The sequence below is a fragment of the Lissotriton vulgaris genome, chromosome 1_1 (genome assembly GCF_964263255.1).
Source record: "Lissotriton vulgaris chromosome 1_1, aLisVul1.2, whole genome shotgun sequence".
Taxonomy (NCBI): Eukaryota; Metazoa; Chordata; class Amphibia; order Caudata; family Salamandridae; genus Lissotriton; species Lissotriton vulgaris.
Genome location: NC_141685.1, coordinates 1,755,765,768 through 1,755,791,397, shown reverse-complemented (window position 1 = coordinate 1,755,791,397; position 25,630 = coordinate 1,755,765,768). Strand labels below are relative to the sequence as shown.

Sequence of the window (25,630 nt, the reverse complement as noted above, 5' to 3'; positions counted from 1 at the left end):
AGAGTGCTGTTGAGGGCAGAGTGCTGTTGAGGGCAGAGTGCTGTTGAGGGCAGAGTGCTGTTGAGTGCAGAATGCTGTTGAGTGCAGAATGCTGTTGAGTGCAGAATGCTGTTGAGTGCAGAATGCTGTTGAGTGCAGAGTGCTGTTGAGTGCAGAGTGCTGTTGAGTGCAGAGTGCTGTTGAGTGCAGAGTGCTGTTGAGTGCAGAGTGCTGTTGAGTGCAGAGTGCTGTTGAGTGCAGAGTGCTGTTGAGTGCAGAGTGCTGTTGAGTGCAGAGTGCTGTTGAGTGCAGAGTGCTGTTGAGTGCAGAATGCTGTTGAGTGCAGAGTGCTGTTGAGTGCAGAATGCTGTTGAGGGCAGAGTGCTGTTGAGTGCAGAGTGCAGAATGCTGTTGAGGGCAGAGTGCTGTTGAGTGCAGAATGCTGTTGAGTGCAGAATGCTGTTGAGTGCAGAATGCTGTTGAGTGCAGAATGCTGTTGAGTGCAGAATGCTGTTGAGTGCAGAATGCTGTTGAGTGCAGAATGCTGTTGAGTGCAGAATGCTGTTGAGTGCAGAGTGCTGTTGAGTGCAGAGTGCTGTTGAGTGCAGAGTGCTGTTGAGTGCAGAGTGCTGTTGAGTGCAGAGTGCTGTTGAGTGCAGAGTGTAGAATGCTGTTGTGTGCAGAGTGCAGAATGCTGTTGTGTGCAGAGTGCAGAATGCTGTTGTGTGCAGAGTGCAGAATGCTGTTGTGTGCAGAGTGCAGAATGCTGTTGTGTGCAGAGTGCAGAATGCTGTTGTGTGCAGAGTGCAGAATGCTGTTGTGTGCAGAGTGCAGAATGCTGTTGTGTGCAGAGTGCAGAATGCTGTTGTGTGCAGAGTGCAGAATGCTGTTGAGTGCAGAATGCTGTTGAGTGCAGAATGCTGTTGAGTGCAGAGTGCTGTTGAGTGCAGAGTGCTGTTGAGTGCAGAGTGCTGTTGAGTGCAGAGTGCTGTTGAGTGCAGAGTGCTGTTGAGTGCAGAGTGCAGAATGCTGTTGAGTGCAGAATGCTGTTGAGTGCAGAATGCTGTTGAGTGCAGAGTGCTGTTGAGTGCAGAGTGCTGTTGAGTGCAGAGTGCTGTTGAGTGCAGAGTGCTGTTGAGTGCAGAGTGCTGTTGAGTGCAGAGTGCTGTTGAGTGCAGAGTGCTGTTGAGTGCAGAATGCTGTTGAGTGCAGAATGCTGTTGAGTGTAGAATGCTGTTGAGTGCAGAGTGCTGTTGAGTGCAGAGTGCTGTTGAGTGCAGAGTGCTGTTGAGTGCAGAGTGCTGTTGAGTGCAGAGTGCTGTTGAGTGCAGAATGCTGTTGAGGGCAGAGTGCTGTTGAGTGCAGAGTGCAGAATGCTGTTGAGGGCAGAGTGCTGTTGAGTGCAGAGTGCTGTTGAGTGCAGAGTGCAGAATGCTGTTGAGTGCAGAATGCTGTTGAGTGCAGAATGCTGTTGAGTGCAGAATGCTGTTGAGTGCAGAATGCTGTTGAGTGCAGAATGCTGTTGAGTGCAGAATGCTGTTGAGTGCAGAATGCTGTTGAGTGCAGAATGCTGTTGAGTGCAGAATGCTGTTGAGTGCAGAATGCTGTTGAGTGCAGAATGCTGTTGAGTGCAGAGTGCAGAATGCTGTTGTGTGCAGAGTGCAGAATGCTGTTGTGTGCAGAGTGCAGAATGCTGTTGTGTGCAGAGTGCAGAATGCTGTTGTGTGCAGAGTGCAGAATGCTGTTGTGTGCAGAGTGCAGAATGCTGTTGTGTGCAGAGTGCAGAATGCTGTTGTGTGCAGAGTGCAGAATGCTGTTGTGTGCAGAGTGCAGAATGCTGTTGTGTGCAGAGTGCAGAATGCTGTTGTGTGCAGAGTGCAGAATGCTGTTGTGTGCAGAGTGCAGAATGCTGTTGTGTGCAGAGTGCAGAATGCTGTTGTGTGCAGAGTGCAGAATGCTGTTGTGTGCAGAGTGCAGAATGCTGTTGTGTGCAGAGTGCAGAATGCTGTTGAGTGCAGAATGCTGTTGAGTGCAGAATGCTGTTGAGTGCAGAATGCTGTTGAGTGCAGAATGCTGTTGAGTGCAGAATGCTGTTGAGTGCAGAGTGTAGAATGCTGTTGTGTGCAGAGTGCAGAATGCTGTTGTGTGCAGAGTGCAGAATGCTGTTGTGTGCAGAGTGCAGAATGCTGTTGTGTGCAGAGTGCAGAATGCTGTTGTGTGCAGAGTGCAGAATGCTGTTGAGTGCAGAGTGCTGTTGAGTGCAGAATGCTGTTGAGTGCAGAATGCTGTTGAGTGCAGAATGCTGTTGAGTGCAGAATGCTGTTGAGTGCAGAATGCTGTTGAGTGCAGAGTGCTGTTGAGTGCAGAGTGCTGTTGAGTGCAGAATGCTGTTGAGTGCAGAATGCTGTTGAGTGCAGAATGCTGTTGAGTGCAGAGTGCTGTTGAGTGCAGAGTGCTGTTGAGTGCAGAGTGCTGTTGAGTGCAGAGTGCTGTTGAGTGCAGAGTGCTGTTGAGTGCAGAGTGCTGTTGAGTGCAGAGTGCTGTTGAGTGCAGAGTGCTGTTGAGTGCAGAATGCTGTTGAGGGCAGAGTGCTGTTGAGTGCAGAGTGCAGAATGCTGTTGAGGGCAGAGTGCTGTTGAGTGCAGAGTGCTGTTGAGTGCAGAGTGCAGAATGCTGTTGAGTGCAGAATGCTGTTGAGTGCAGAATGCTGTTGAGTGCAGAATGCTGTTGAGTGCAGAATGCTGTTGAGTGCAGAATGCTGTTGAGTGCAGAATGCTGTTGAGTGCAGAATGCTGTTGAGTGCAGAATGCTGTTGAGTGCAGAATGCTGTTGAGTGCAGAATGCTGTTGAGTGCAGAATGCTGTTGAGTGCAGAGTGCAGAATGCTGTTGTGTGCAGAGTGCAGAATGCTGTTGTGTGCAGAGTGCAGAATGCTGTTGTGTGCAGAGTGCAGAATGCTGTTGTGTGCAGAGTGCAGAATGCTGTTGTGTGCAGAGTGCAGAATGCTGTTGTGTGCAGAGTGCAGAATGCTGTTGTGTGCAGAGTGCAGAATGCTGTTGTGTGCAGAGTGCAGAATGCTGTTGTGTGCAGAGTGCAGAATGCTGTTGTGTGCAGAGTGCAGAATGCTGTTGTGTGCAGAGTGCAGAATGCTGTTGTGTGCAGAGTGCAGAATGCTGTTGTGTGCAGAGTGCAGAATGCTGTTGTGTGCAGAGTGCAGAATGCTGTTGAGTGCAGAATGCTGTTGAGTGCAGAATGCTGTTGAGTGCAGAATGCTGTTGAGTGCAGAATGCTGTTGAGTGCAGAATGCTGTTGAGTGCAGAATGCTGTTGAGTGCAGAGTGTAGAATGCTGTTGTGTGCAGAGTGCAGAATGCTGTTGTGTGCAGAGTGCAGAATGCTGTTGTGTGCAGAGTGCAGAATGCTGTTGTGTGCAGAGTGCAGAATGCTGTTGTGTGCAGAGTGCAGAATGCTGTTGTGTGCAGAGTGCAGAATGCTGTTGTGTGCAGAGTGCAGAATGCTGTTGTGTGCAGAGTGCAGAATGCTGTTGTGTGCAGAGTGCAGAATGCTGTTGTGTGCAGAGTGCAGAATGCTGTTGAGTGCAGAGTGCAGAATGCTGTTGAGTGCAGAATGCTGTTGAGTGCAGAATGCTGTTGAGTGCAGAATGCTGTTGAGTGCAGAATGCTGTTGAGTGCAGAATGCTGTTGAGTGCAGAATGCTGTTGAGTGCAGAATGCTGTTGAGTGCAGAATGCTGTTGAGTGCAGAATGCTGTTGAGTGCAGAATGCTGTTGAGTGCAGAATGCTGTTGAGTGCAGAATGCTGTTGAGTGCAGAATGCTGTTGAGTGCAGAATGCTGTTGAGTGCAGAATGCTGTTGAGTGCAGAATGCTGTTGAGTGCAGAATGCTGTTGAGTGCAGAATGCTGTTGAGTGCAGAATGCTGTTGAGTGCAGAATGCTGTTGAGTGCAGAATGCTGTTGAGTGCAGAGTGCTGTTGAGTGCAGAGTGCTGTTGAGTGCAGAGTGCTGTTGAGTGCAGAGTGCTGTTGAGTGCAGAGTGTAGAATGCTGTTGTGTGCAGAGTGTAGAATGCTGTTGTGTGCAGAGTGCAGAATGCTGTTGTGTGCAGAGTGCAGAATGCTGTTGTGTGCAGAGTGCAGAATGCTGTTGTGTGCAGAGTGCAGAATGCTGTTGTGTGCAGAGTGCAGAATGCTGTTGTGTGCAGAGTGCAGAATGCTGTTGTGTGCAGAGTGCAGAATGCTGTTGTGTGCAGAGTGCAGAATGCTGTTGTGTGCAGAGTGCAGAATGCTGTTGTGTGCAGAGTGCAGAATGCTGTTGAGTGCAGAATGCTGTTGAGTGCAGAATGCTGTTGAGTGCAGAATGCTGTTGAGTGCAGAATGCTGTTGAGTGCAGAATGCTGTTGAGTGCAGAATGCTGTTGAGTGCAGAATGCTGTTGAGTGCAGAATGCTGTTGAGTGCAGAATGCTGTTGAGTGCAGAATGCTGTTGAGTGCAGAATGCTGTTGAGTGCAGAATGCTGTTGAGTGCAGAATGCTGTTGAGTGCAGAATGCTGTTGAGTGCAGAATGCTGTTGAGTGCAGAATGCTGTTGAGTGCAGAATGCTGTTGAGTGCAGAATGCTGTTGAGTGCAGAGTGCTGTTGAGTGCAGAGTGCTGTTGAGTGCAGAGTGCTGTTGAGTGCAGAGTGCTGTTGAGTGCAGAGTGCTGTTGAGTGCAGAGTGCTGTTGAGTGCAGAGTGCTGTTGAGTGCAGAGTGCTGTTGAGTGCAGAGTGCTGTTGAGTGCAGAGTGCTGTTGAGTGCAGAGTGTAGAATGCTGTTGTGTGCAGAGTGCAGAATGCTGTTGTGTGCAGAGTGCAGAATGCTGTTGTGTGCAGAGTGCAGAATGCTGTTGTGTGCAGAGTGCAGAATGCTGTTGTGTGCAGAGTGCAGAATGCTGTTGTGTGCAGAGTGCAGAATGCTGTTGTGTGCAGAGTGCAGAATGCTGTTGTGTGCAGAGTGCAGAATGCTGTTGTGTGCAGAGTGCAGAATGCTGTTGTGTGCAGAGTGCAGAATGCTGTTGAGTGCAGAATGCTGTTGAGTGCAGAATGCTGTTGAGTGCAGAATGCTGTTGAGTGCAGAATGCTGTTGAGTGCAGAATGCTGTTGAGTGCAGAGTGCTGTTGAGTGCAGAGTGCTGTTGAGTGCAGAGTGCTGTTGAGTGCAGAGTGCTGTTGAGTGCAGAGTGCTGTTGAGTGCAGAGTGTAGAATGCTGTTGTGTGCAGAGTGCAGAATGCTGTTGTGTGCAGAGTGCAGAATGCTGTTGTGTGCAGAGTGCAGAATGCTGTTGTGTGCAGAGTGCAGAATGCTGTTGTGTGCAGAGTGCAGAATGCTGTTGTGTGCAGAGTGCAGAATGCTGTTGTGTGCAGAGTGCAGAATGCTGTTGTGTGCAGAGTGCAGAATGCTGTTGTGTGCAGAGTGCAGAATGCTGTTGTGTGCAGAGTGCAGAATGCTGTTGAGTGCAGAATGCTGTTGAGTGCAGAATGCTGTTGAGTGCAGAGTGCAGAATGCTGTTGAGGGCAGAGTGCTGTTGAGTGCAGAATGCTGTTGAGGGCAGACTGCTGTTGAGGGCAGAGTGCAAAATACTGTTGAGTGCAGAGTGCTGTTGAGGGCAGAGTGCTGTTGAGGGCAGAGTGCTGTTGAGGGCAGAGTGCTGTTGAGGGCAGAGTGCTGTTGAGTGCAGAGTGCAGAATGCTGTTGAGTGCAGAATGCTGTTGAGTGCAGAATGCTGTTGAGTGCAGAATGCTGTTGAGTGCAGAATGCTGTTGAGTGCAGAATGCTGTTGAGTGCAGAATGCTGTTGAGGGCAGAATGCTGTTGAGTGCAGAATGCTGTTGAGTGCAGAATGCTGTTGAGTGCAGAGTGCTGTTGAGTGCAGAGTGCTGTTGAGTGCAGAGTGCTGTTGAGTGCAGAGTGCTGTTGAGTGCAGAGTGCTGTTGAGTGCAGAGTGCTGTTGAGTGCAGAATGCTGTTGAGTGCAGAATGCTGTTGAGTGCAGAATGCTGTTGAGTGCAGAGTGCTGTTGAGTGCAGAGTGCTGTTGAGTGCAGAGTGCTGTTGAGTGCAGAGTGCTGTTGAGGGCAGAGTGCTGTTGAGTGCAGAGTGCAGAATGCTGTTGAGGGCAGAGTGCTGTTGAGGGCAGAATGCTGTTGAGGGCAGACTGCTGTTGAGGGCAGAGTGCAAAATACTGTTGAGTGCAGAGTGCTGTTGAGGGCAGAGTGCTGTTGAGGGCAGAGTGCTGTTGAGGGCAGAGTGCTGTTGAGGGCAGAGTGCTGTTGAGTGCAGAGTGCAGAGTGCAGAATGCTGTTGAGTGCAGAATGCTGTTGAGTGCAGAATGCTGTTGAGTGCAGAATGCTGTTGAGTGCAGAATGCTGTTGAGTGCAGAGTGCTGTTGAGTGCAGAGTGCTGTTGAGTGCAGAGTGCTGTTGAGTGCAGAGTGCTGTTGAGTGCAGAGTGCTGTTGAGTGCAGAGTGCTGTTGAGTGCAGAGTGCTGTTGAGTGCAGAGTGCTGTTGAGTGCAGAGTGCTGTTGAGTGCAGAGTGCTGTTGAGTGCAGAGTGCTGTTGAGTGCAGAGTGCTGTTGAGTGCAGAGTGCTGTTGAGTGCAGAGTGCTGTTGAGGGCAGAGTGCTGTTGAGTGCAGAGTGCAGAATGCTGTTGAGGGCAGAGTGCTGTTGAGTGCAGAGTGCAGAATGCTGTTGAGGGCAGAGTGCAGAATGCTGTTGAGTGCAGAATGCTGTTGAGTGCAGAATGCTGTTGAGTGCAGAATGCTGTTGAGTGCAGAATGCTGTTGAGTGCAGAGTGCTGTTGAGTGCAGAGTGCTGTTGAGTGCAGAGTGCTGTTGAGTGCAGAGTGCTGTTGAGTGCAGAGTGCTGTTGAGTGCAGAGTGCTGTTGAGTGCAGAGTGCTGTTGAGTGCAGAGTGCTGTTGAGTGCAGAGTGTAGAATGCTGTTGTGTGCAGAGTGCAGAATGCTGTTGTGTGCAGAGTGCAGAATGCTGTTGTGTGCAGAGTGCAGAATGCTGTTGTGTGCAGAGTGCAGAATGCTGTTGAGTGCAGAGTGCAGAATGCTGTTGAGTGCAGAGTGCAGAATGCTGTTGAGGGCAGAATGCTGTTGAGTGCAGAGTGCAGAATGCTGTTGAGGGCAGAGTGCTGTTGAGTGCAGAATGCTGTTGAGGGCAGAGTGCAAAATACTGTTGAGTGCAGAGTGCTGTTGAGTGCAGAGTGCTGTTGAGGGCAGAGTGCTGTTGAGGGCAGAGTGCTGTTGAGGGCAGAGTGCTGTTGAGGGCAGAGTGCTGTTGAGGGCAGAGTGCTGTTGAGGGCAGAGTGCTGTGTGCTGTTGAGGGCAGATTGCTGTTGAGGGCAGAGTGCTGTTGAGTGCTGTGCAAGCTTGTTACACTCACAAGAAGGACATCACAAGCAGCAGTGGTGCAAGCTTCCCTTACACACTCACAGCAGGTACTGTGCCAAGGCAGTAGCAGCAACAGAGCAAGAGTCCCTTACAAAGAACAGGCACAGCACAGAGATGCACAATGCAACAAGCTTCTCACACTCACAAGAACGACATCACAGGCAGCAGCAGTGCAAGCTTGTTACACTCACAAGGAGACCACAGGCAGCAGCAGTGCAAGCTTCTTACACTCACAAGGAGACCACAGGCAGTAGAGGTGCAATATTCTCACACTCACAATGAAATCACTGGCAGTACACACCACATGAACACACTCCATAACACATAGCAACAATACATTGCCATTTACAATGCCATTAGCTCAAACTCAAATAAATCCGAGCCCGATTGCATTTCTAATGCTTGTTTTATCATGGCTTCCACTTGTGCAACATCAGTATGCTTAAATTGTTTCCTTCTCCTGAGCCTAATAGCGGTACTAATTCAGATTTGATAGGTAGCACCTGGCCCATATTTTGAGGAAATTGTTTATAAATCAAGTTGATTTTATCTCCAAAGTATAAGGCTAGGTTGTCCCACAAACCCTGAGAGGGGGTGACCACCTGTGCGCATGCTGTAGGATGGATAAGGGCATTAAGAATTTTATAAAGTTCTTTTGATGAGTTTCCTGCCTGATTAAGTTTAGTTATATAATGGTCTTTACGTACCCTTTTTATTAAATTCTTATGATAGATAGTGAGGGCCAGTTTGAATTTTAATTTATCTGTCTCCAGCTGGGATTTGCACCAGGATTTTTCTAAGTGTTTATATCTGGATTTTTCACTGCGTAGGTCATCAGTGTACCATTTTTCACTTTTATTCCTGGAGTTATTGAGTTGAAAAGACATGGGCGCCAACCTGTCTATTGCATCACTCAAGGTTTTGTTAAAAATATTACATTTTGTAGAGCCATCCATAAGTTTATTAAAAACAGGGGGAGCGTACATTTTTCCGAAAGATTCAGATGTGACTGTGCCAGTGTCTTTGAAGACCTCATGCAGAGCGTCCAGTCATTAAGGGTCTACAATGTGGATTTTTAATGGAATCATAAAATGATCTGACCATATAAGTGGGCAATCGATTTACAAAAGGGGGTGGTGATGAACAGAGTGTCTGAATTGAGCAGACCACTCTTACCCAGTCCAAAGATCAGGGCTTGATCCATCACCGTTATTTATCTCACTGCCCCATCCCAGCTCAGAACCTGGCTATATGCAAATCAGTCTGTCCCTGGCCCAGTGCATCATGGGAACAGGGCAGACTAAACTACCAAGCCAATTCTTTACCAGAAAGGAGACAAGCTACCGGGGACCGGTTTCTGGCATTTCAGCCGTCTTCGGCCCGGCTTGCTTGAATCCTGATGGAGCAGTGAGAAAGGGACTCATGTCTGAGTATACCCTGCCACACCTATAGTGGCCAAAATCGATTTACAAAAGGGGGTGGTGATGAACAGAGTGTCTGAATTGAGCAGACCACTCTTATCCAGTCCAAAGATCAGGGCTTGATCCATCACCGTTATTTATCTCACTGCCCCATCCCAGCTCAGAACCTGGCTATATGCAAATCAGTCTGTCCCTGGCCCAGTGCATCATGGGAACAGGGCAGACTAAACTACCAAGCCAATTCTTTACCAGAAAGGAGACAAGCTACCGGGGACCGGTTTCTGGCATTTCAGCCGTCTTCGGCCCGGCTTGCTTGAATCCTGATGGAGCAGTGAGAAAGGGACTCATGTCTGAGTATACCCTGCCACACCTATAGTGGCCAAAATCGATTTACAAAAGGGGGTGGTGATGAACAGAGTGTCTGAATTGAGCAGACCACTCTTACCCAGTCCAAAGATCAGGGCTTGATCCATCACCGTTATTTATCTCACTGCCCCATCCCAGCTCAGAACCTGGCTATATGCAAATCAGTCTGTCCCTGGCCCAGTGCATCATGGGAACAGGGCAGACTAAACTACCAAGCCAATTCTTTACCAGAAAGGAGACAAGCTACCGGGGACCGGTTTCTGGCATTTCAGCCGTCTTCGGCCCGGCTTGCTTGAATCCTGATGGAGCAGTGAGAAAGGGACTCATGTCTGAGTATACCCTGCCACACCTATAGTGGCCAAAATCGATTTACAAAAGGGGGTGGTGATGAACAGAGTGTCTGAATTGAGCAGACCACTCTTACCCAGTCCAAAGATCAGGGCTTGATCCATCACCGTTATTTATCTCACTGCCCCATCCCAGCTCAGAACCTGGCTATATGCAAATCAGTCTGTCCCTGGCCCAGTGCATCATGGGAACAGGGCAGACTAAACTACCAAGCCAATTCTTTACCAGAAAGGAGACAAGCTACCGGGGAACAGACTAATTTGCATACAGCCAGGTTCTGAAACTGGGATGGTGCAGTGAGCTAAAAAACGGTGTTGGATCTAGCCCTGATCTTTTGACTGGGTGAGAGCTTTCTGCTTTATTCAGAGACTCTGTCCCTCACCACCCCTTTTTGTAAATATTTTTGTCCACCCTAAGCGTGGAAGGGTATTCTCAGATGTGAGACCCTTGCTCATTGCACCATCAGGATTCAAGCAAACCGGGCCGAAGACGGCTGTAATGCCAGAAACCGGTCCCCGGGAGCTTGTTTCCTTCCCAGTGTAAGAATTGGCTTCTGTAGTTTGGTTTGTCCTGTTCCCATCATGCACTGGGACAGGAACAGACTAATTTGCATACAGCCAGGTTCTGAAACTGGGATGGTGCAGTGAGCTAAAAAACGGTGTTGGATCTAGCCCTGATCTTTTGACTGGGTGAGAGCTTTCTGCTTTATTCAGAGACTCTGTCCCTCACCACCCCTTTTTGTAAATATTTTTGTCCACCCTAAGCGTGGAAGGGTATTCTCAGATGTGAGACCCTTGCTCATTGCACCATCAGGATTCAAGCAAACCGGGCCGAAGACGGCTGTAATGCCAGAAACCGGTCCCCGGGAGCTTGTTTCCTTCCCAGTGTAAGAATTGGCTTCTGTAGTTTGGTTTGTCCTGTTCCCATCATGCACTGGGACAGGAACAGACTAATTTGCATACAGCCAGGTTCTGAAACTGGGATGGTGCAGTGAGCTAAAAAACGGTGTTGGATCTAGCCCTGATCTTTTGACTGGGTGAGAGCTTTCTGCTTTATTCAGAGACTCTGTCCCTCACCACCCCTTTTTGTAAATACATATAAGTGGGCAGGCAGGATCAGAAACAGTATGAGGAGATGTGGAGAGTATAATGTCCAGCGTATGACCAGCTGAATGTGTAGGCCCAGAATGGATTTTATTTAAGCCTAAAGTGGCCATATCAGCTAAAAAGCTTGCAGCCTCCATATTCTCCTTTTCATCACTATAGACATTATAATCTCCAAGTAACAGGAAGTGTATAGATGTAATTAAGTAAGGGCCAATTTTTTCCATAATTTTTCAATTAAAATCTTTTAGTGGCCCGGGCGGGCGATCAACAAGAGCGCCCTTTAACCCCTTGGACGCTCATGAAGAGCTCAGCTCTTCATGAGCCACGGTGCTCGTGTGCTCATGACGAGCTGAGCTTGTCATGACCGTTGGAACGCTCGCACGCTGGTCTAATTCCCCTGCTGTGCGAGCGTTCTAAAGAAACGGGTGTGGTCATGATGAGCTGAGCTCGTCATGAGCACACGGCCACCATGGCTCAAGATGAGCTGAGCTCGTCATGAGCATCGGGGCGCTGTGCGTGCCCCTCCTCCCCCCAGCACAGCGGGGAATGAGCCCGCATGCAAGGGGTTAAGGTTTCCTGGGGTGTGACCTCAATTTTAAATATGCTCATTTCCATTGTATTATCTTGGAAGGAGTCAATCACTGTAAATTTCGTCGCCTTTCTATGTATTTTGGTTAAACAAATATCAAGTTTTGCATACAAAAAAGTCAGTCTTTGTAGTGCTGTAGACAACACTGTACCCGTGCTTAATACAGTTGCATTTTTCATCAATCTTACATTGTTAAAAAAGACTCAAACACCTCAATGCAAATAAAACTGTGATACAATATCTATCATACTGACCCTTCCATTTACCTTTACATTCAGCTGTTGGGGAAAAGGGACTTGTAATAAATACTGAATGTTTCAAATTCGTATTGGGAGAAAACTATTGAAAAAACACGTGATCTCAGCCTCTTTCATGGAACTGCCTCTTAATTCTTTCAGCTTTTGTTAATCTTACAAACTTGTTTTTTTAAATTAATTTATTTATTGAACTTTTGCAAGAAACAAAGTACACTTTCACTTTTTACAGTAAAAAATGAAAAAATAAATGAATACACAGGCCACGTACAATGCACAAAGTTCCACTGAAGAATATAGCGGGGGAGGGAGAGGGGAAGTTAACTTTCCTTGTACTGAGCATCATCGATACAACAATGGCGTTCTCTCCAAAGGGACATATACTTGTTGAATAAGCAATCTCCCCACATTTGCATTTCATGAGTCAATGGCTTCGCAGCTATAATGATACAGCAGATACATTGTAAATTATATACACACAATTTTAGAATGGCTGTGCACCGTCGGCAAACGAATGGCTTCCTGATATTGAGAGAAAAGGCCCCAAAAAAGTAAGGGACGGGAAGAAGGTGGGCAGCTCGTTGTACAAATCTGACAGGGTGTTGCAGTACAGCATGTCTCTTTACCACTCGGCCAGTGTTGGTAAAGGCCCCCACATCCACCTTATTGCCAGCCGACATTTGGCTAAGAGAAGACCCATAGCTACCAACTTACGCATTTTTTTTTGCAGGGGTTTAGTATGAACCATTAGGGCTAACAGTGGATCAGGAGTGATAGGGGAGCCCACTCAAGCAGTCAGTCGCGAAGATTTGACTCTAAAACTCCGCCACAGGGGGACATGACCATGCCAAATGTTAAAAACCCGCACCCGGACAGCCACAGCGTTCACAGCAGTCAGACTTGCGCAACCCATATCTGTACAAGCGCTCCGGCATATAATGAACCCTATTGAGGAATTTAAAGTGTGCTAGTCTATGCCTGCCATTTAAAGAGATTTTCCTAGTGACCTCGCAGCAATAAAACCATATGGCGTTGGAAAGTTGCTCTCCGATGTTGGTTTGCCAAGCCAACCGAGCCTTTGTGTATGGAGATATCTTAGTCTGTAAGGCCGAAGCATACAGTTTAGAGACCAACTTGACTGGGATTGAGTTCGGAGTAAGAGGGGTAGAGGTGGGGACTCAATACGCTCTGCCAGCTCCTCTCCCAATACCTTGCGCAATGCGTGTTTCGTGCGGAAGAATTGAAACTGTGTGAGTGCAGAACGTTGTTCCTTGTTCGCAATAGTATCATCCCAATCGACCAACTTGCCATCCTTAGAGGTCACCCATGTCAGATAATCCAAGACTGTTTAGGGCACGCAACACTTTCCTGTCCGAGCTAAAACTAAACCATTGTCACCATTTTATACGCATTTGCGGCGAATACAGTTGGGCTCCGGCAAACATACCGAGCAGAGTGTGCCAAGCGTGGATGACGAAATTTACTGAGTCAAGGATACCACAACGCCAATCCGGCGCTTTAGTCAAGAGCCAGGGCAATGGCTCAGGAGCCGCTGCAACTCTTTCTATATAAAGATGTGGTAGAGTGTGAGGACCATGGACCCAGGAATGCGCGTGGGATGTCTGAGCGACTCTATAAAGTTTGAAATCCGGAGCACCCAATCCACCAGCGGAACATGGCAACATAAGAGTGTCCATAGAGACTCGTGGCGCCTTGCCCACCCAAGCCAATCTGACCATCAGCAACCGCAATTCTTAAATAGATGCCGCAGGACAACAATAGGGATATTCACAAGTAAAAATAGCAGGCTAGGCAATACCACCATCTTCATCAAGGAGACTTTCCCCACTAGGGACAATGGGAAACGAATCCAACGGTCCACATCATCACTCAACTTTGTTATCGCTCTGCAGTAGTTCGCATTGATTATCAGTTCAGCATCCGAATGAACCTGGATTCCGAGATAGCTGACTGGATCCGAAGTCCATTGCAAAGGGTAATCAAGCTCTACCGGGGTGGTGCCGGGAGTGAGCGGGAAGATCAAGGACTTAACCCAGTTGATGCGCTACGGGGGTTTATCAGGTCTGAACAACACCTCACGTATAATCGGAGGGAGATGCACTTCTGGATTTTTTTATGTACAGAAGAGTATCTTCCGCATAGGCCGATACTATCAAATGGTAATTAGGGAAGCGGAGGCCTCTGTGGCCGTGATATTCCCTCAAGGCTTTTAACAGAGGTTCAGCTGCCAGCGCATACAGTAGCGGAGATAGGGGATATCCCTGCCTGGTGCCTCTGGAGATGACAATAGGATCAGATACAACATCTCCCACCCGAACTTGAGCCCCCGGCTTCTTATAAAGGAGCTCAACCAGTTGTAAAAAGACAGCGCCAACCCCCACACATTTCAGGACTGCATAGAGGAACGGCCACTCAATAGTCTATAGACGCCTTTTCGGCATCTAAAAAGACCACCACTGCTGGCACATGTGAACGGGTACGCTGTAGGACTCCGAATACCGTACGAAGATTGTGTGAAAACGTGCGACCGGGTATAAAACCGGCTTGCTCAGGGCCAATTAACTGAGGCAACAGTGGGGACAGGCGATTTGCAAGGATTTTGGAGAATATCTTATCATCCGCTTTTGTTGCTGAATGTGGATGCTAAGAGGAACACAGGTACAGATCTTTATTGGGATTCAATAAGGTGGCGATCAAGGCTTCCCGCATTGTTTGTGGCATAATCCTAACCGCGCCTGTTTTCTGGAACAGCGTGGCCAGGCGGGGAAGCAGTAAATCGCTAAAGGCTTTATAGAATGTAACCTTTGGCCAGTCCTGACCAGGCGCACTGCCTTCCCTCATGGAGTTCAACGCCAGTTGGATCTCTTGTAGCTCTATAGGTCACATTAAAAACTCCCTGTGCATGTTTTATAACCAAGGGAGTTCGATATATTCCAGATATTGTACAATGTCTGCATCACTGGGGGAGACCTTAGAGCTGTATAGCTTTTGATAATAACTCCAGAACTGCTCAATAACAATCAGTGGAGCCTGTAGCCGAAGTCAGAACGGGTACACAACTGAAGCGCACCCTACACCTAGCCATGGCCACCAGGACCGAACCCGGCCGATCTGCTTCCTCATAGACCCGCGCCTTAGCATATTTTCCTATGTGCTTAACCTCTGCATCAGCCTCATCACTGAACTCAGCCATCGCGGATTTCAGTAAGTCAAGCAGCTGTGGAGAGGACTCCTGAGACCGCTCATCCTTCAACGCGGCAATCCGGGTTTCCAACAGAGTCCGTCTACCCCATGTGGAACGGAGTACTCCCGCATGTTTACTAATGGCTATGTCCCTGATGTAGACTTAAATGATTTCCAGACTATGGCAAAATAATCAACTGAACCTATATTCATCTCTAAGAACTCCGATATAGCTGCACTTAGTTCTGCCTTGAAGACTGCATCCAGCAGCGAGTAGGGAGGGAACCGCCATAGGAAGGGTGGGGGACTGTGAGGAGGGACAGATAGAGTCAACAGTATAGGCGAGTGATCTGAAAACTTCTTCGCTAACACCACACAATCCTGCACCGTGGTCAGCAAGGATTGCGAAATGAGTCAGTAGTCGATCCGTGTATGTATATCGTGAGGAGCTGAGTAGTGCGTAAACCCACCCTTCCTCCTCGAACGAGCCCTCCACACATCAACCTACAGCAAATATACAGACGCATCAACAATCGCTCTGGCAGTAGTCAAAGGTGGCCTCAGGGGACCCTTAGAATGGTCTAATATTGGATCCAACATGCAATTGAAATCCCCACCCCACCCCACAGAAAAAGGGGCATATGATTGAATAGCCTGGGAGACAGAAAGATAAAACTGTGGATTGTCATAGTTCGGGCCGTAAGAGTTTACTATCAGTATATCTATAGTGGAATTGTAACATTGCGTAATGGTGTATCTGCCAGAGGGGTCTGTCTCGCAACAGTCCATCTGGAGTTTCGCACTAGGATTAACCCAGGTCAAAACGCCCCTGGAGTGTGAGGTAAAACCAGCAGCATGAAAAACCCCCAACATACGACTCCCAGTCAGCAAGACTGCAGCTGGGATGGAGGCGCGTCTCCTGCAATAGAGCGATGTCAACCTCTTTTCTCTTGAAATAGGCAAGGACTTTACGCACCTTTCTATGGTCGTTAAGACCCCTCATGTTCCATGTCAAAAGTTTCAAACACTTCCCGATTAGGCATACAGTCAAATAATTAAGATGTAGAATAATAAAATATCTGTGCCTTCACTTAATGGACCTCCCAGCCCCCGAACATGAAATGGCAATCCTCTCCTGTGACCTGCAAAAAGAAAAAAATCATAAACATACAGAAAAACACCCTCAAAACCAACCCCCACCCACGTCTTGCATACCCCAACCGAACAAGAGCGACATTCAACCCTCCCAATGAAAAAATTAACCCTATCCATCTATAAACTAAGGAGGAGAGAAACCCCAAATATCAAATGCCAAAAGATTTTCAATGACCGCGGATAACGCTTAGGGGCGGGTGTTACCCAGCAATCTCGAGCTACAGTCTCCAAAAACTATATCACCTTGAGAGGATATGGAGCCTCAAGATCTTAGGAAGGACTGTGGAGGGGGGTAAATGTCAACAGCATTGCTGAAGCAAACAGTTATGAAATACCGTCAATCAGAAAAGCAAAACCACAATCATCCGACATCATCATTCTATGGGAAAGACTCCCCCTCCATCCTCCCCCCCCCCTGCCATTTTGGCCAGAAAAAAACGACAACGGAGCAATGAGTAGCCCAATTAAGTACATATGAAGAAACAAATGAGACCCAGTTCCTACATTGTCATCCAGAGTGTTCGTGGAGGAATCGTCGTCCTTGCCTTCGGCCTGCGCTCTTTTTCGTTTGCTCGCCACCTCCCAGGACTTCAGCGCCTGTTGCAGCAACTGCGGATCAGTAAAGATGCGTAGCTTGCCGTCAAGAAGCACTTTCAACCGCGCTGGGTAGAGCCTAGCATACTCAATACAGTAATCGTGCAGCCTAAGCTTTAGGGGGACAAACTGCCTTCGGGCCTCCTGAACTTTGATGGTGAAGTCGGGAAAGAGGGAAAGGAAGGAGCCCTCATACTGCAATGTGCCCAATTCTCTCGCTCTGCGAAGTGCCACGTCCCTATCCTGCTAGGTGAGCAGCTTAGCGATAATGGGCCGGGGGAAGCGAGCGATGTGCTCTCTCCACTATGAACACAGCAGAGAAGGTGTCCGCCCCCAGCAGCGTTTTGAGATGCTGTTCAAGGAAGAGCTCCATGGGCCCCGTAGAAGTGGATTCAGGGAGACCCATGATTCGTAGGTTACATCTCCTCAACCTGGCCTCCAAATCCTCAGCGCGATGCTGCAGCGCAACCAGTGTCTTCTCTACTTGCCGTTTTGCGTTGTTAGCATCGGTCTGAGCTTCCTCCATTTCCGTGATACGACGTTCACCATATCCAGGCGCTTTGCATGCTTGTGGACTCTCTCGCCATCCGATCCTTCCTGTAGACCATGGTATCTATCTTGGCATCTATCACCATCAAACCACTCTGCAAGGCAGCTATTATTTGCTTAATGTGATTCACTGGGTCTTCGGTAGGGTTATCCGAATCTACCAACTCCGAGTCCACCGCCTCCTCATGGCACTTTGACTTGCGGTGCTCGAATGTTAGTTTAGGCTGGGACTTATCTGGCTTTCCCATGCTGGCGCAGGGAGGGTCTACGGGCGTCGCCCTGAACGTGCAGTCTAAGACACTGTTTACCTCCCCTCGATATCAGGAGCCCAGGAAGACCAGGTATCACGCCGTAAACAGGAAGGAGAAAGAGTCCAAAAACAAGACAGTCTATGTGGCCCCAGTTATTATCTTGCGCCTGAGCAGGTGATGACGGTAAGAGAGGCAGTCCCCCATTGTGGACTTGTACCCCGCCAAATTCTGGTAAGCTTGAGCGCATGGCCTTACTTGCAGGGCTACCAGTGTTTTAATTCATACTAGCTGCACCTGAGCCTTATAAGAGTCCTTTTTCCCTCCCCTAGACGGCACCGACCAGGACTCTCCAGCCTTGGTAAGCCCTCAAGATCACTTGCCCGCTTCACCTGTTTATCACGTATCACCAGGCGCTAACTTCCCCTTTTACCCCATACAGATTGCGCCTCCACCTCTCCATACTAGATTTGACGACAGGGATTATCTATACCCTGGTAAGTGCACCGCACCGGACCCGGCTAGGTTTTCTTATTTTAGTAGGTTACGATGCCTGATGTTCATCCCTCACTGGTTTCTTTTTAGATCGCCAGACTTGCGTTCCCAAGCACTATTAGTATAGAACACCAGCTTGCTTGCCTGACTCTGTAAGCTCTGTCTCAACTAGTGATCACGGCACCACGTCGTTATACCTTCGGTCATTTTCACGTCGCGCCTGTGCACTTTCGCCCATTCTCATGTCTAATTACTCGAATTGGATCGCCATGAGATCACGGCACTAGGTTCACAAATTATCGGTCAATTTCACGTCGCACTTTCGCCTATTATTCACCCCCTGTACTGTGTGCACCTTGATCTTTTAACTATTTAACTTGCACTTTGGCCATCTGTCCTGATCGTGACCCCTGAGCCCACACATGGGCACAACACTGTTGCACGCTGCATGAATCACCTTTCACACTGAGGAATGTATGGTGTTCATACCCACTCATTGACTTGACACTGTGTATATGTAACCATTGCAGCCCTTACCTGAATACCAGTACTGACATGTTTTTACCCTTGTATGTTTTTTCCTCCCATTTTTTCCTCATTACCCTCCCAGTTTCCTTTCTGTATCATTGTATTGGCAAACCTTTCTTCCCACATAGTGGGCTACAGTTGCATTGTTTTTCTTTATTATTATTATTTAATGTCCTGAGGATGAACCTTTACTAGACATGGTTCGAAGCGTCTTCGACCTAAAACACTAAATGCATAGTGTAATAATGACTGTTTGCATGCATATGTGTTTCTGTTGGATTATCTGCTTATGATTTATGATAACCAGATGACCTTATTTTGCCTACCACCTTGTTTTGCTCCTGTATCCCTAGTGTGGAAGTCGGACATCGGCTGGTGTCCCACTTGTACCACATTGTATCGCTACTTTTATATTCCTGATTACTAGAAATTATACTGTCCGGCTGGACAAAGAAAATATAGCACTATTTAGTCAATATTTATTGTGTTCTGATTCAACTCCTGTCTAGGGACCGTTGTCTCTGTTAACTGGTAAGAGAGGCAGAGCACACCCCACATTGCAGGACCGCAAGCTCCCACCTCCAGCCGGACAACAACCTCGGTGTCACTGTAAAGCAGTGCCCCTGGTGTGCAGAACCCAAACAAGACTCTGTCTACTGGCCCCAGGGAACCGCCGGCAGAGCGACCTAGGCTGCAACACAGCACACGGGACACAGGCAATGGTGAGAGTGGCCAAAAAGAAGCAGTGGTGTAGGTGCCTGCCAAGGATCACCTCCCCTGGACTCCTGATGGCTCAGCTCACCAGGCGATCGTCGGGTGCCATGCAGCTCCGGTTCCACAGCACGACAGGGACAGTGTCCCAGGTCCGCGGCCAGCAGCGCTCCACATGATACCTTGCACCAGTCGAACCTCGGATGTCAAGCGCCGATGGCTCTCCAAAGGCCAGCAGGGATCGGGCTGCAATGACGCGCCTCACTGTCCCAGTCTCAGGTGACGCGCACGCCGGCCACGCTTCCAGGCCGCACCCTACCTGAGCTATCGGCAATCCGAATCCTCAAGTCCAGGGACACTCCAAAATGCAGGATAGCATCGGCAGACTCAGCGGGAGGTCAGGATCTCAGCTCCGACCGCCGTTCCCTCGTTGGGTGTCATAGAGGCTGCGGATAATGAAGGATAGATGCGGTGAATGGCGGAGCTCGATCACCTACCAGCCATCTTGCAGCTAGGCAAGCTCCGCCCCCCCCATCTTACAAACTTGTTCTGATGATATCTGAAGCCATTCATCTTAAATAACCTGAATCAGTTTGTATTTGTTTGTAACATCCCATACATGTTATACGTACACATGCTAATACATGTGTGCAGTTCCTCATAGGAGGCCTAAGTGACGTTTTGAAGTTAAGAAAATGCCAAATAAATGTTCCAAAATTAGAATATAGGAAGTGAAACTCCAAAAGGTAAGTGTATTTAAAATATATTTTCCAGCTGTGGTGGTTGAAAGGTAAATTTAATCTGTTTGACAGCCATTTAATTCCCCTGAAGCATCTCTTTGAGATCAAGTGTGTGATTTATTTTTAGGTTGCACACAGTCGCTTTTTTACTGGATGTTGGAGCATGGTCTGTGAATATTTTCTACCCAGGACCATTATTACACGGCAGGGAAGGCCAAATTATGCAGGAGGGTAGAGTCACTATATATTGCAGCATATTTTGTGATTAATAATTCATTAGTTTGACATTTTTACACTTGTTAACACTGTCTGGGCATTGGTTGCACCTCATAAGTACCAGTTTAATACCCAAATATATCAATACACAACAGAAAAGTGACCAATCAACCTTCAAAAAAGGGTTTTCCTCTGCGTAGTTGGAAAATCTATTACTTTGCAAAAGACGCCGTGGCCGCATAATCGCACAATTCCACTAGCCTTGATTGACCTAAACAAACTACTGGCAATGAACAGGTTAAGTGTTTATTGCCAAAAGGCTTAAATAGAGAAATTGTCTCTGTCTTCTCACATAACTATTGCCCTTATTTAAGAAAATCTACCCAAGGTCGATAAAATGTCCATCTTTGACTTTGCCTTGTAGGGATAAAAGGATGACTGACTGATGGGAGGATTAACTGGTCACACACATAGGCAAGCCTGAGGCCACCAAAAGCCTAATGTGGTCATCAGTACTTCTTGTCAAATAGTCTTTATTCGTTTTTAAAATAAACCACACAAGCACTTAGCAAATAAATACAACCAGTTAATATACATGTGCATAGTAACTTGGATAAGAATCGCATTACCGATCAATGGCCAACTTAGCCATAATCCACAAATAGTATTGTTCTGCAGTTAGAAAGAATAAAACCAAATTAACTATGGTTGATTTAAACATTCAGTCCGAGAAATTTGTGTAAAACAGTATTCCAGTATAGACTCAGTGCAGAAGCAACTTGATTGCCAACTAACCATTCATAGCTCTGATCAAAATCAAGGTCAAAAACTCACTTGGTCTAATAAAATGTAGGATAACCGGTCATGAGAAGGGTTTGATCAAGGCTTATGCACCATTCTCCAGCGATATTCTAAAAACAGTAGCCAATAGAAAAAGAAATATTGATACCTTCTTCCTGAGGTTATTGTGATCCTGAGCAAATAAGGGATGGTCATTCATCCTTGTTCAAATTGCTTGTGCAGTGAGGATATAGGTAATTCCTATTTATACCTAAAGACAATACTCGTGAAAACTTGGCAGTGCGTAAAATTGCCTGAACAGCAGTGCATGTTGATACATTCATCCTACATTCAATGTAATTCCTGGGCCCAGAAAGCAATGGTCAAAGTGTTCAGCCAACATTACTCAAGACAATAAAGATTCAGACCAAACCTGTCTGAACCTATAACAATAAATATGAAACATTTAAAATTCAGTTAACCGTAAAATGGCAGATTTAGTGTACCCCTCCTGAATTGGCCATGCTTTGAAATTTTGCATATCATTCACCATGTGTAGGCTAGTAACTAGACAATGCGAATACTAGCATTCTGTATTATCACTTTTTACTATTCTAATGGCATCCGTTAAGTGCGCTATATATAGGATACACCAAACTGGGATAATCCAGATCTTCCTTAATTTGAAGACAGAAACACATAAATTGTTCCTGTTACTCAATGCTTTCCTCGCATAAAGGACAGGAAGCTGGACTATGAAAATCATCTGTTCCATATAGAGTTGCACCTAATCCTCTTGCGCAATGAATTTCTACAGCTGGTGATATTAGTCTATGATTCGAGTTAATTAACTTTTTCACTATTGTTGACCCTGCATATTGCAGAGTCGACTGACGCTTGGCTATCTGCGGCACCCATGTTAGCGTGTTGGCAATTCTGACACCCAGGTAGTCCAAATCTTTGACTTTCCAAGTAAGCTGATCCTAACTTAAACTGGCCTCTAAAATCCTTGTGTGGATGGAAGATCATGATTTTTGTTTTGCACACATTAATTTCGAAACCATGTTTTTCACTGGACGATGCACACTGATTAATTAAATTCTGCAGACCCGTTGGAGTTTTGGAAATCAATAGCCTGTTGTCTGTGAAAAGCAAGGCCGCTACTTATTTGCATATTTATAATCCACAAATATAAGATAAAGTTTATGTTTTCATGTTATCTAGACGTGGACAATATTCCCAGTACAGGTGGGTATGGTTCAAAATGTGGGGAACGGGCCATAAGCCTCCTATTAGGAGGAAGACACAAGGGACTCTTCAATGGTCCTGATAGGATCCAAAATGTAGTTGTGCCATGGAGCTTTGTTAACAGCTTGCAACCAAAGTATTTATATCATTCTTAAACACAGTATTTATTTATCCCAGAACAGATTCCATCCGGTGTTGAATCTCTAAATATGAAAGTGATATTCCCCCACTGATTATTCAACTGTGGTTTTTAGGTTGCTCCTTCCTTGTCCTGATGAGGACCCCAGCCTAAGGAATAATTGGCCTGTCTATCTTCTCGGTGTCAAAGTCTACATTTTGAACCATATCCACCTGTCCTGAGAATATTGTCCATGTCTAGATAACATGAAAACATATGGTGTATCTTATATTAGTGAATTACAAATGTGCAAATAAGTTCCAGCCAGGTGTCTATTTAATTGTTTGTAAATATTGTGTATATTGGCACTTTAATTCCCGATTTTTCCTTATCTAATCCCAAGCACTCTCCCAAGCACCTTCTTTTCACTCACTTTTGAGCAACTTCATTATAAAAGTGTATTGTACAAATGTACTTAATATCTAAATTCAACATAAAATTGCGAATGTATTTAATTTAAGTGTCTATTATTAATGCTTGGGTACTATTGAACTTGAAATATTTCCATTGGGACCAATTGTGTTTTGTATGAAGATGTAACATGATCTGTTCTTCCATCCAGTTTTGAATCCTCGTCAGTAACTGCCTGTCAAATAGCTTCTGGGAATTATCAATCAGGCTAATAGGCCGATAATTAGCTGGATCCCCCTTCTCTTCTTTGTTATAGATTGGCACTATTCCGGCACCTTTCCAAATGTTGGGTATTGCCACCCCTTCCACTATGGCATTGCATATATGGTTCAGAATATAACCTCAAATAACTGATTCAAAAGAAAAGAGATCTCCTGATACTTTAACAAGACCTGGGACTTTCCCCTTTTTCATGTTGGCTGTTGCCGCCATTGTCTCAGTCAGGGTGAAGTTAATCAAGGTTTCATCTTCCTCTTCCTCTTCACTACCACTAATCTAATAATCTTTAACACCCTCACTGCCCGACATGTCTTCCTTTTTTGAATATATCATTTTAAAGTGGTTTACCCATATTTGTAGTTTAATGACAAAATGTTCCTCTTTTACCAATTGTGGAGAACCGTTTGGTTATCAAGTGCCAAAATGACTTACTGCCTTCAATGTGGTTGCTCTGGTCAATTCCCGCCACAATTGATCATCCCCGTTCTTCCTGGCCCTTAGTTGAGTAATTTTGTACTGCTTCCTTCATTCAACTATAGCATCTGTGTCACCACTTTTAATAGCAATCATCAGCTTTTCTCTGGCCTCTCTGCAATGGGAATCATACTACAGAGCACCACTAGAATTATCCACCTTTTCCATGACCTCTTTAACAAAGTATTTCTTGATCATTTCCATGAATTCATTATAAGTACACATGATAGCATGATCATCCTGTGCTTGATTGTTGAAACAAATTAGTGCGTGGGTTGCCAAGGTGTTGTATTATATATAAAATGCACGTTGCCAAGAAAGATAATATTAAAGACATTCACATCGAGGTTGGTGATTGGATTCTCATTAGCAAGCCTCCTAACATCATGAAAGGTGAATCTAAATTCACATCTCCTTGCAAGGTGTCAAATGTGTCTAAAGGTGCTGTTTTTATTGATGGCAAATGTTGGTGGAGTAGGAGATGTTTGGTGAAATTATCTGACTAGCAAGCACACATTTTTCGTACTGACAAGTCCAAAGATCTGGCATGGAAGGTGGAAAGTAACGGTCAACGTGTTGGGTCTTGGTGGTTGCGTTCTAGCAACATCTCTTCTGATCTTTCCAATGTATCTCCATATGTTTCTGAAGCTTCTATTTCATCTGTACATATGTCACACTATGATCCTAATGAGTCAGGGTTAACTAAAGACGAAATAATTAATGGGAACTCTCCTTTTGCTCAGGGTTGTGTTAGAGATGAAAATGTCAGATCCGGTTCTGGTTGCTCCAGTCCTATTCAAAATGCTAGTTTTCCTGCAAAGTTTAAGTATTTTTATTTATATTAGCTTTTTTTTCTGTTTTGTAAGGGGGATATGATGTGGTGTACTGTAGATTGTATTCTGTATTGATTTTTACTACTGTACAGAATGTAATTACCTTGTAGTCATTTGCAAGTGTTCTATGTTCTAGTGTGCGGCCTCTCAGAGAGTTCCATCCAACCGAACTATTCTTCGGTTGGATACTCTCGATGTGACCGCAACTGGCGTGTGCTCCCTTGCTTTTGAAATAAACCTTTTTCTTTTATAAACCTGTGGATTATGAAGATTTCTTAACAGCCACTGTCATGTAAAAATTATGAATGGCCACAAACAAGTATATTCCCGTTTCCAAAGAAGCGTTTGAGAGTAAATCTTTTTACAAATGTGAAATAGTTTTGTGACATGCAAACCTGGCTTTACCTCCTAAAAAAGGCAAGTTGCATGTGTACGTTTAACTGGCACATGCAGATTCCTTTGTGACTCGGGCCAGTAGTCTTCTGATTGAAGTATTTTAGATCATTTGTTCATTCAGCACTGATGTTTTGCATTTGCGGCAGATGCTATTACTTTGCCTTATTGCATAAACTGATTTCAGTGTTTGTATCCTATCAATAGATGGCTGCCAAAAGAAACTAATGAATCGTTAAGGAGCTATCAGGATGCATTGTTACAGAGCGACCTTACGCTTAGCCCAGTTGGCATCAACTCCGAATGCTATAGGATTTACGAAGCCTGTTCCTGTGGCTCTGTCCCAGTTGTGGAAGACGTCATGACACCAGGGCAATGCGGTAATTCCTCATCCTACCGCAGTGCACCACTACAACTTCTGAAGTCCATGGGGGCGCCTTTTATCTTCATTAAAAACTGGGCTGAACTTCCAGCCATTTTGGAAAAAGAGAAAACTATGAGCTTGAATGATAAGATTGAACGCAGGAAGAAGCTTCTTGAGTGGTACAGACATTTCAAAGCACAACTCGGACTCAAGTTTACCCGGGCACTGGAAGAGTCCTTTTCGCCACAGACAAAAGAAGGTTAAAATCCTTGAGGTTGATCATGGACATTGAAAGGTTTGACCATCTGGGCATCTGTGTTATTGTTTGAGACACATTCAACATTTCATTAAAATGGAACAAAATGCAGTGATCTTTCTGAACTTGGAATATTGCGAAGAAATAAACAATGTTCACTGTACATTAAATTATAGTTTTGTATGTTAACTCTGTATGATGCATTACTGAAACAACTGGGCCCAGTGCTCGTTTTGTGCTGACTTTATAATACAGTGGCTACGTTGTTTTTTTTTTTTATTGCACTTTGCTAATTTAAATTGATTCAAGCTGGTTTGAGGGTCTCCCTGTTGTCCCATTTCCTTGACAAGTTTTGTGTTTAAAACCCCATTCGCTTACAACTTCTGCAAATGCATGTTTAATTTACTTTGGCAACAATAAGCACAGTGACGTCTTCATCTTTTATAATACAAAAGACAAGAATGAAGTTCCTCAATGGTCTCCAAAAGGTTGACTGAAAATGGCATGGCTGAGCCAGTTTTATTG

At 46.1% G+C, this 25,630-nt stretch overlaps 1 protein-coding gene across 1 annotated transcript in view; it reads left to right on the top strand.

Annotated features, from left to right (window-relative positions):
* The window catches only part of RXYLT1 (ribitol xylosyltransferase 1), a 140,400-nt gene extending 114,984 nt beyond the window's left edge, over positions 1-25,416 (top strand). Inside the window, exon 6 of the mRNA XM_086919058.1 lies at positions 24,693-25,416. Coding sequence (XP_086775184.1) covers positions 24,693-25,113 — 421 coding nt within the window. The 3' untranslated portion in view covers positions 25,114-25,416. The remainder of the gene's footprint in view (positions 1-24,692) is intronic.
* Positions 25,417-25,630: the final 214 nt, after the last annotated feature.